General features: G+C 46.7%; 1 protein-coding gene across 1 annotated transcript in view; it reads left to right on the top strand.

Moving 5' to 3' along the window:
- The first annotated feature begins 3,289 nt into the window (after nt 1–3,289).
- Nucleotides 3,290–9,957, top strand: part of CEP126 (centrosomal protein 126) — a 31,569-nt gene continuing 24,901 nt past the window's right edge. Inside the window, exons 1-2 of the mRNA XM_060234904.1 lie at nt 3,290–3,516; nt 9,035–9,154. Coding sequence (XP_060090887.1) covers nt 3,296–3,516; nt 9,035–9,154 — 341 coding nt within the window. The 5' untranslated portion in view covers nt 3,290–3,295. The remainder of the gene's footprint in view (nt 3,517–9,034; nt 9,155–9,957) is intronic.

Below are 9,957 nucleotides of genomic sequence, written 5' to 3'. Positions count from 1 at the left end.
AGGAAAGCTGAATTCACCAACCAGCTGAATTCACCATCCTCTCTGGTATTTTGCTTCCCCTCCCTCCCAGCTGTTTCCAGAGGTAGAGAGGGAGGGATGGAGGGAGATGGAGACAGGGTTGGCAGCTGCGGTCTCAGGCATATTATGTTACAGTCACCAAAATCCCTATTCAGACGCAGAGATATCTTTTCTTGGGGTGGGGAGCAGCACAATGTGAACCACTGATTTCTGACTCTGATCATCTGGAAACAATCTTGCAACACCCCACAGGATCTCATTAGGCGCCACTGGCTTTAATAATAAGTCTTTCATGCATGCAACCTGTTTTCATGTACCAGATATTGTACAGTTTGAAATGGTTGTGTGTTTTTTTTTGGGGGGGGGAGCAACACTGCTCACACATTTGGGGACAGGTACATTTCCCTTCAGCCAGGACCTCTATGTTTAATGAGAGAGTCACTGTAATAATTCCACCCCCAATATCTGCCAATCCATTCTTACTCCCAGCAATACACCTTCAAGCAAGCAAAAAAGACCCAGCCCTGCTCAGAAGTTGGAGGGGTGGGAGAGTCATTTCGGCTAACGGAAACACCACTTTTCTTCATAAGGATTCCTCACTGTACTCCAATTCTCTCCCAAAAGTTAAAGTGGGCATTCAGTAGCTGCTATCCATCTTCTGGCGTTTGCCCCCTCAACGGTTTGAAGCCAGGCGCAGGGGTGGAATTCTAACAGGAGCTCCTTTGCATGTTAGGTCGCACACCCCTGATGTAGCCAATCCTCCAAGAGCTTACAAAAAAGAGCCTTGTAAGCTCTTGGAGGATTGGCTACATCAGGGGTGTGTGGCCTAATATGCTAAGGAACTCCTGCTAGAATTCCACCCCTGGCCAGGAGGTACATCAAAACAGGACAGTTTTGGCAATGTTAGCCACAGCAAGGTGCACAGGTAGGAATCAAGGCAATCATAAACAAATACGGGCACGGCTTTTTTGTGTAGCAGGAACTCCTTTGCATATTAGGCTACACCCCCCCCCCCCGATGTAGCCAATCCTCCAAGAGCTTACGGGGCCTGGAGGTTGTTTCAAACTGATGTCTCTTCCCACTTTTCTGTGGCTTATAACTTAAAGTAGATACATTTCCACTGTGGATGGCCAATTCATACAACTGATGAAATAAGTTCTGATCAAGGTTCCCTTTAGTGTGAGCATGTGAGCAAATACACACAGATTTTCACTGGGCTGCTCATAGATCTTCAGTCTAAATGTACAGATTCTTCCATTAGGCTAGGTTTACATGATAGTCAAAAGTAGGCTTGCTCACAACTTTAATGCTAGTAGCTCACACAGTAGAATTTTTGCCCACAAGAACCCCCACCTTAGAGAGAACATTGGTTCTGACCTGCTTAAAGTCTAATAAAATCTAATTCCAGCACAAACTTTTGTTTTGTCATAAGGGTGCAAGGGTGTGGCTCAGTGGTAAACCATCTGCTTGGAATGCAGAAGGTCCTGGGTTCAAATCTCCAACATCTCAGGTTTAGAGGACAAGGTAACAGCTGATGCAAAAGACTGTTGTCTAAACACCTTGAAGAACTGTTGCCAGTCTGACCTTGATAGACTGATTGATAGACTTGATAGACGGTTTGACTCCAGTGACACCTTTAAGAACAATGTTTAATGCAAGACATAAGCTTTTGTGTATATGCATGCTTCTACAGATACAGTATAAGGCAATTCAATAAACATTTCTTATGACTACTAGTAGTGCCTCCAATATTGATCCTGCCCCCTCCCCTAAGACATATCACATGTCGTCAGATACATGAAGTACAATGCTGAGTTGGGAAATACCTGGAGATTTTGAGGGTGGAACCTGTGGAGGGCAGAGTATGGGTTAAGGAAGCACTTCCATTAGGGTTGCCTGGTACCCCCTGGCCACCAGTGGGGGATTGGAGGGTCTGGTTTCCCGATACAGGTTGGGAAACTCCTGGAGATTTGAGGATGGAGCTTGGGAGGACAGGAACTTCAGCTGGGTACAATTCCATAGAATCCACCCTCTAAAGCTGCCATTTTCTCCAGGGGAAATTATCTCTGTAGTCTGGAGACGGACTGTAATTCCTGGGGGATCCTCAGGTCCCACCTGGAGACCGGCATCCCTAAACAATGCCGTAGAATCTACCATCCAAAGGAGCCATATGCTCCAGTAGAACTGATCTCTGTACCCTGGAGGTCACTTGCAATTCCAATTGGGGATTGGATAAACATATGGAGCAGAGGTCCATCAGTGGCTATTAGCCACAGGGTATTGCTGGAACTCTCTGTCTGGGGCAGTGATGCTCTGTATTCTTGGTGCTTGGGGCAGGGGCAACAGTGGGAGGGCTTCTGGTGTCCTGGCCCCACTGGTGAACCTCCTGATGGTGCCTGGTGTTTTTGGCCACTGCGTGACACAGAGTGTTGGACTGGATGGGCCACTGGCCTGATCCAACATGGCTTCTCTTATGTTCTTTTGTGACACAGAGTGTTGGACTGGATGGGCCACTGGCCTGATCCAACATGGCTTCTCTTATGTTCTTTTGTGACACAGAGTGTTGGACTGGATGGGCCACTGGCCTGATCCAACATAGCTTCTCTTATGTTCTTATGTGACGCAGAGTGTTGGACTGGATGGGCCACTGGCCTGATCCAACATGGCTTCTCTTATGTTCTTTTGTGACACAGAGTGTTGGACTGGATGGGCCACTGGCCTGATCCAACATGGCTTCTCTTATGTTCTTTTGTGACACAGAGTGTTGGACTGGATGGGCCACTGGCCTGATCCAACATGGCTTCTCTTCTGTTCAGGAGATCTTCAGGGGCCCCCACCGGGAGGTTGGAAACGGGGCTTATTGTGATGACGGCCCTGGACGCCTCGTCACTCTTTCAAGGCGCCCCCACCCCCTCGGCTCTGGCTCGCTTCTCCTCCCGCCTTTCTTCTCCGCCTTCCCTTTCACGCTCCTCCTCCCCGCCTCCGCCGTCCGTCGCCCATGGTTTCCGTTGCGAAGGAAGCGGCGTCGCCGGTTGCTAAGATGGCGGCTGGGCAGCGGCGGCCTGGAGCCAGGCGAGGCGCTTCTGAGGCGGGGAGGGCTCCCTGGCGCGCCCCCGCTGGGCGCTGAGAGCCGAAAGGAGGCCGGCCGGAGGGAGAAGGCGCGAAGAGACGCAGCACTTGGCCTCGCGTGGCAGCGGCGGGGGGCTGAGCCGGGGGTGGGGTGGGGTCGGGGGGAGCCCGTGAGGCGGCGATGGAGGAGGAGGCGGCTGGGCCTTGAATGGAGCCTGGCAGCGGCGCCGGCGGCAGCAGCTACAGCGGGGGCCGCAACGTCGCCTACTACTCCAGCTTCGCGCGGGCGGCGTCGGCCGGTGGGCGGGCGGCGGAAGGCAGGGCTGAGGCGAAGTCCGCCACGCCAGGCTGGAGGAGGAGCCCGTCGGACAGCGCCTTGTCGCGGGTGACCAGCCGCCGGGCGTTGAGCGCCTTCGCCCCCAGCAGCACGTATCCTCCTCTTGGCACGGCGAAGGGAGGTGGCGGCGGGGAAGGAGATGGGAGAGGCTTTCTGGGGGCCACAGGCAAGCTTCGCACCTTGCTTTTTCTTTTTGAAATGTGAGGCGTGCACTTAACCAGTGTTCCCTCTAAGCCAGGGATGGCCAAACTTACTTGACATGAGAGCCACATAGAATAAACATCTGATGTTTGAGACCCGCAAGACAAGAACATTAGACATTTGAGAGCCACAAGGCATGGATGCCAGATGTTTGAGAGCCACAAGGAAGGAAAGGTGGAAAGAAAGCTAGGGAGGAGGAGGGAGGAAGAGGTGGAAAGAAAGCAACTTCACGGGTTGGCTTAGCTTGAAGAACTGATTTAAATCAACAAATGCTTTCTCTCAACAAGGTGGTGGGGGCTTCAGAAACCATAAAATATGTGTGAAAAAGCCACATGTGGCTCCCAAGCCACAGTTTGGCGGCCCCTTCTCTAAGCATTAGCTAGCTCACAGATTTTTAGCCTCCAACTCACATTTTTGTCTAGCTCAGGAAGGATGACCCCAGAGCACACTAATTTATGCAGTAGCTCACAACTTTAATGCCAGTAACTCACAAAGTAGAATTTTTGCTCACAAGACTCTGCAGTTTAGAGGGAACATTGCACTTAATAGGGATTTTTTTTAAGTGTACGCCTAACATCCTGAAACAAAGTGCCCTCCCTCTTTTTTATTTGTATTTAGTGTGGCCAGAATCACACCAACACAGAATTAGGGTGCAAGCTTTTGAGTCCTCCAAAAACTTTCCCCAGCCTGATGAAAAGTTCTGGGGAACTTACAAAATGCTGTTTTGTAAGTCTAGGAGCGGAGTGGGTAGTTGAGTCACTTGTAAAATTAAAAGGAGTCTTGTGCGCTAGATTCCAGAGGAGTAGCACCTCTTAGAAACCGACAATTTTTGAAGGATAGATCCAGGTGGACAGCCCTGTTGGTCTGAAGCAGTAGAACAGATTTTGAGTCCAGTGGTGACTTTCAGGCTGACAAAAGTTTATTCAAGGTATGAGTTTTTATGAGCACATGTGTGTCTGAAGAAGTGTGTGTACACATGAAAGCTCATACCTTGAATAAACTTTTGTTGGTCTTAAAGATGCTACTGGACTCCAAAAAAGATTTTGGGGCTGTAAGCTTTCAAGACTCAAAGCTGCTTAGATGCTCATACCTCTGGTTGGTCTCAGGTGCTACTGGACTTGATTTTATCTTTTTTACTGCCGACCAAGACGGGTGCCCTCTTGAATTAATCTTGTGGCACCTTTAAGGGTTTAATTCAGTGCATGTGCTTTGCCGACTAGAGCTGGCTTCTTCACACACATCTACTCTAGATGGCCTCATGCAACTCTTGTCCACAAAACATTGGGCTTAAAGAAGATTTGTTAGTTTTTAACAATTTTTAAAACTCTTCAAGATGTCACAAGACTCTTGTTTATTAATACCGTTTTGGGTCATTCTGGTTTAACCTTTATAGGCTTCATATGACTTAGGTTTCTGAATTTTGCTTTGAACCAGTGCAGATACTTGTATCTTCTTTTCTGCCTACTGAGATAGGTTCTGGTGTCTGAAGCAACAGAACAAAATTTGAGTCCAGTAGCACTTAAACAACGAAGTTTTATTCTGGGTATAAGCTTTCGTGTGTGTACCCACTTCAGTCCTGTTTCAGTGTATCTGAAGAAGTGGGCACGCACACAAAAGCATATACCCAGAATTAAACTTTAAGAACATAAGAGAAGCCATGTTGGATCAGGCCAATGGCCCATCCAGTCCAACACTGTATCACACAGTGGCCAAATATACACACACACACACTATGGCTAATAGCCACTGATGGACCTCTGTTCCATATTTTTATCTAACCCCCTCTTGAAGCTGGCTATGCTTGTAGCTGCCGCCACCTCCTGTGGCAGTGAATTCCACATGTTCATCACCCTTTGGGTGAAGAAGTACCTCCTTTTATCCGTTCTAACCCGACCGCTCAGCAATTTCATTGAATGCCCATGAGTTCTTGTACTGTGAGAAAGGGAGAAAAGTACTTCTTTCTCTACCTTCTCCATCCCATGCATAATCTTGTAAACCTCTATCGTGTCACCCCGCAGTTGACGTTTCTCCAAGCTAAAGAGCCCCAAGCGTTTTAACCTTTCTTCATAGGTAAAGTGTTCCAAACCTGTAATCATTCTAGTTGCCCTTTTCTGCACTTTTTCCAATGCTATAATATCCTTTTTGAGGTGCGGTGACCAGAATTGCCCACAGTATTCCAAATGAGACCTCACCATCGATTTATACAGGGGCATTATGATACTGGCTGATTTGTTTTCAGTTCCCTTCCTAATAATACCCAGCATGGCGTTGGCCTTTTTTATTGCAATCGCACACTGTCTTGACATTTTCAGTGAGTTATCTACCACGACCCGAAGATCTCTCTCTTGGTCAGTCTCTGCCAGTTCACACCCCATCGACTTGGATTTGCAGTTGGGATTCTTGGCCCCAATGTGCATTATTTTGCACTTGGCCACATTGAACCTCATCTGCCACGTTGACGCCCACTCACCCAGCCTCAACAGATTCCTTTGGAGTTCCTCACAATCCTCTCTGGTTCTTACCACCCTGAACAATTTAGTGTCATCTGCAAACTTGGCCACTTAACTGCTTACTCTCAACTCCAAATCATTTATGAACAAGTTAGAGCATGGGACCCAGTACTGAGCCCTGCGGCACTCCACTGCTTACCTTCCTCCACTGCGAAGACTGCCCATTTCTGCTTTGTTGGTCTTAAAGGTGCCATTGGATTCTAACTTTGTTCTGCCTACTGAGAGTTAGACTTGCCTATTGAGATCAATAGTTCTAAGCCTAACTCTTGGCATAGGATCAGAATGTATAGCTAACCAGGTTGAAAGTGTGAAATGAGTTATACAGATATTCAGAAGCATATGTTTGTCACAGAGGTTCATTCTTTGGGGAGATTCGTTCTTTTGCATGCTATGTGATAGTAAATCTGGGTTTGTCGTTAAATACGTGCTTAAGAGAAAACCATAGGCAGCCTAAGGTTCATAGTGGCTTTGTACACTTGTGCGTCTCATGTTTTACATTTTAGATGTGCAGACTTTTACAGAAATATAGTGAGTGCCTCAAAGCAGAGAGCTGGGATTGCCTTGGGTTCCTGTCAAGTGCATGTTTGGTGGTATATTTGTTGCTGTGCAATATATAACATGGCCCTCTATGGATGGCAAGGTCCTAAAGTGCAGTTCTAAGGGCAGGGAGCTGTCTGAGGGCAGGGAGAGCTGCTCCTTTTGATGGCTGAGTCCTGTAGGACCCGCAATATTGAGCTTAAATTAAGGGTGGGAAGGTACCAGCTGGATATTAGGAAAAACCTTTTTTCAGTAAGAGTTGATCAACCGTGAAATCAGCTACCGAGGGAGCTTCCCCTCACTGGCTGTCTTGAAGCAGCAGCTGGACGAACACTTGTCAGGGATGCTGTAGGCTGATGCTGCATTGAGCAGGGGGTTGGACTAGCTGGCCTGTATGGCCCCTTCCGGCTCTATGATTCTAAGCATGCATACTCAGAAGTAAAATCCTGTTAAGTTCAATGTGGTTTACTGCCAACTAGATGTGTTAAAAGAGCCCCATGGAGCAGAGTGGTAAAGCTGCAGTACTGCAGTCAAACTCTCTGCTCACAACCTGAGTTGAATCCCAGTGGAAGCTGGTTCAGGTAGCCGGCTCCAGGTTGGCGCAGCCTTCCATCCTTCCGAGATCGGTGAAATGAGTACCCAGCTTGCTGGGGGGGAAGCGTAGATGACTGGGGAAGGCGATGGCAAACCACCCCATAAAAAGTCTGCCGTGAAAACGTTGTGAAAGCAACGTCACCCCAGAGTCGGAAGCGACTGGTGCTTGCGCAGGGGACTACCTTTACTTTTAGATGTGTTAAGGATTGCAGCCCCAGGGAACTAGCAATAAATAGTCCACACTTTTTTGCAGACATGGGGCTGGTTTTCATCATAAGAACGTACGAGAAGCCATGGTGGATCAGGCCAATGGCCCATCCAGTCCAACACTCTGTGTTACACAGTGGCCAAAAAAAAACAAGGTGCCATCATCAGGAGGTCCATCAGTGGGGCCAGGACACTAGAAGCCCTCCCACTGTTGTCCCCCCGCCCAAGTATCAAGAATCCTCAATTTGCAACGTAACATTTTATATCAGAGATGGGCAATGTGTGCTTTGGAAAAAACAGGAGAGAGGTTAAGGTTGTAGTTGGACTTGGGAACCTGCTGAGCTGACATTGCTGAGCAGTGCTGGCAGCAACTCAGGGGCCCAGCATGCTGAGCAAAAGATGTGCTGCTGTTCCACAAATACGTCGGGGATTTTCTCAGATGCTTCATGTGTAACTGTTTTAAAAGTATATTTTTGGATCAGCAAAAAACCCTGCCTTGTATGTGTCTGTGTTTCAGAATTTAGAATAGGGGTAAGCAGCCCTATTGTAGGAGACTGACTAGATGTGACTAACCTTATCTTATCAGAGTTCAGAAGCTAAATAGTGTTGACCATGGTTAGTACTCGAATAGGAGACCATCAAGGAGGACTGGGGGTGCTGTGCAGAGGGCCGCTTCTGTTGAAAACCCCAAGGTCCTGAGGCTGAGTCGGTTGCAGCTTGACAGCTCACAGTTATTAATCTTTCTGCCTTTGTTTTGCATTACAGGCCATATAAGATGTTGAATTACAGGGCCTTTTTTGTAGTAGAAACTCCTTTGAAGAAGAAGAATTGCAGATTTATACCCCGCCCTTCTCTCTGAATCAGAGACTCAGAGCAGCTTACAATCTCCCATATCTTCTCCCCCCACAACAGACACCCTGTGAGGTGGGTGGGGCTGAGAGGGCTCTCACAGCAGCTGCCCTTTCAAGGACAACCTCTGCCAGAGCTATGACTAACCCAAGGCCATTCCAGCAGGTGCAAGTGGAGGAGTGGGGAATCAAACCCAGTTCTCCCAGATAAGAGTCCATGCACTTAACCACTACACCAAACTGGCTCTCTGTTATTAGGCCGCACTCCCCTGATGTAGCCTATCCTCCAAGAGCTTACAAGGCTCTTAGTACAGGGACTACTGAAAGCTTCAGGAGGATTGGCTACATCAAGAGGGTGTGGCTAATATGCAGCGGAGTTCCGACTGCAAAAACCCTATTAATTAGGTGGAATTAATCCCCATTAATTTCAGTGGAACTTAATTCTAAGCGTACTTAGGATCATTATAAATACTGATGTGAACAGCGTTTGAATTAATCGGTTAATTAATGCAATATTACTTTTGGTCTAAGAACACAGAACTGGTTTTTGGTTTTAATTTAGTGTATACATTTATTTCCTGTGAAAGGATTAATGGAAATAGGACATTACAATTACATACAATTTAATTTCTGATCTAGATCATAAGCAAGCATTTAACTGGGGTTTCTAGAATTTTTGCTACGGTTTCCATTGTCTTTAATGTCACAATCAGAAATCTAAGGATTTTTCTTGAGAGAGATTTATCAAAAGAACGTCATGAATTGCTAAAGGATCAAAGAAGGATTCACAATCGAGCAAGAAAACATTCTCTAGAAACAAATAAACGAAGGAGGTATGCAAGTATAGGTCATGTTTTATTTTCTGTGTATTTTTATTCAGATGTCTTTTTGTATACTTAATATGTTTTTAAAAGTTGCAGAATAGCTATGATCGTCTGCTTACAATAGGTTTCCAGTGTGCTTCTAAGGACGTGACATTTAACAGTGATAATCAGATTTTTGAAACTTTCTTTATCAAGCATGATTGTGTGACTAAACTCGTAGTGAGCAAGGTTAACACTCTGCTGACCTTTTCAAATTGGTGCTAAATTAAATCATAGCTCAAGGATAAGGTATCTTGTTAGCTTTCTGTTACAGTACTGGTTTACCCCAGTGCAATCAAGACATGTGCAGAGTTCATGAGTTGAAACCACCTGAAATGGCATATGGCCAGGTAATGAAAAACTCTGGAGTCTTTTATTTGCATTGCTAACCTAGCATATTCTTTTTGATATTATACTTGTCTTAATATAAGAGACTTTGTATTTATAGTCTCGATAAGGGGTGGGGGGGAGACTGCAAAATCACAGTTTTGGAAGAGAGATTGAAGAAGGATGCAATGAGAGGTGATTTCTCTTAAGGATTTGCAGACTGATACCTAGACAGACCCCACATGTACCGCTGAAAACCCCTAGCATTGGTTGGATGCCACTTCTCGGTGTGCTAAAGCAAGTTACATGTGGAAAATAATTACTTTAGTGCTGATTTCTTGTAGCGATTAGACCAAGAGTATGTGCTGGACAGTGAATCTTTGATCTGGTTGCTGCAGTCAGTGCTCTGATCTCAGCCAGGTGCTCTGCGTGGGGGCTTTGTTTGG

The sequence above is a fragment of the Heteronotia binoei genome, chromosome 3, assembly GCF_032191835.1.
Source record: "Heteronotia binoei isolate CCM8104 ecotype False Entrance Well chromosome 3, APGP_CSIRO_Hbin_v1, whole genome shotgun sequence".
In the NCBI taxonomy this organism is placed as follows: domain Eukaryota; kingdom Metazoa; phylum Chordata; class Lepidosauria; order Squamata; family Gekkonidae; genus Heteronotia; species Heteronotia binoei.
The sequence above is the reverse complement of the archived record's forward strand: the minus strand, read 5'-3'. Positions and strand labels throughout refer to the sequence as shown.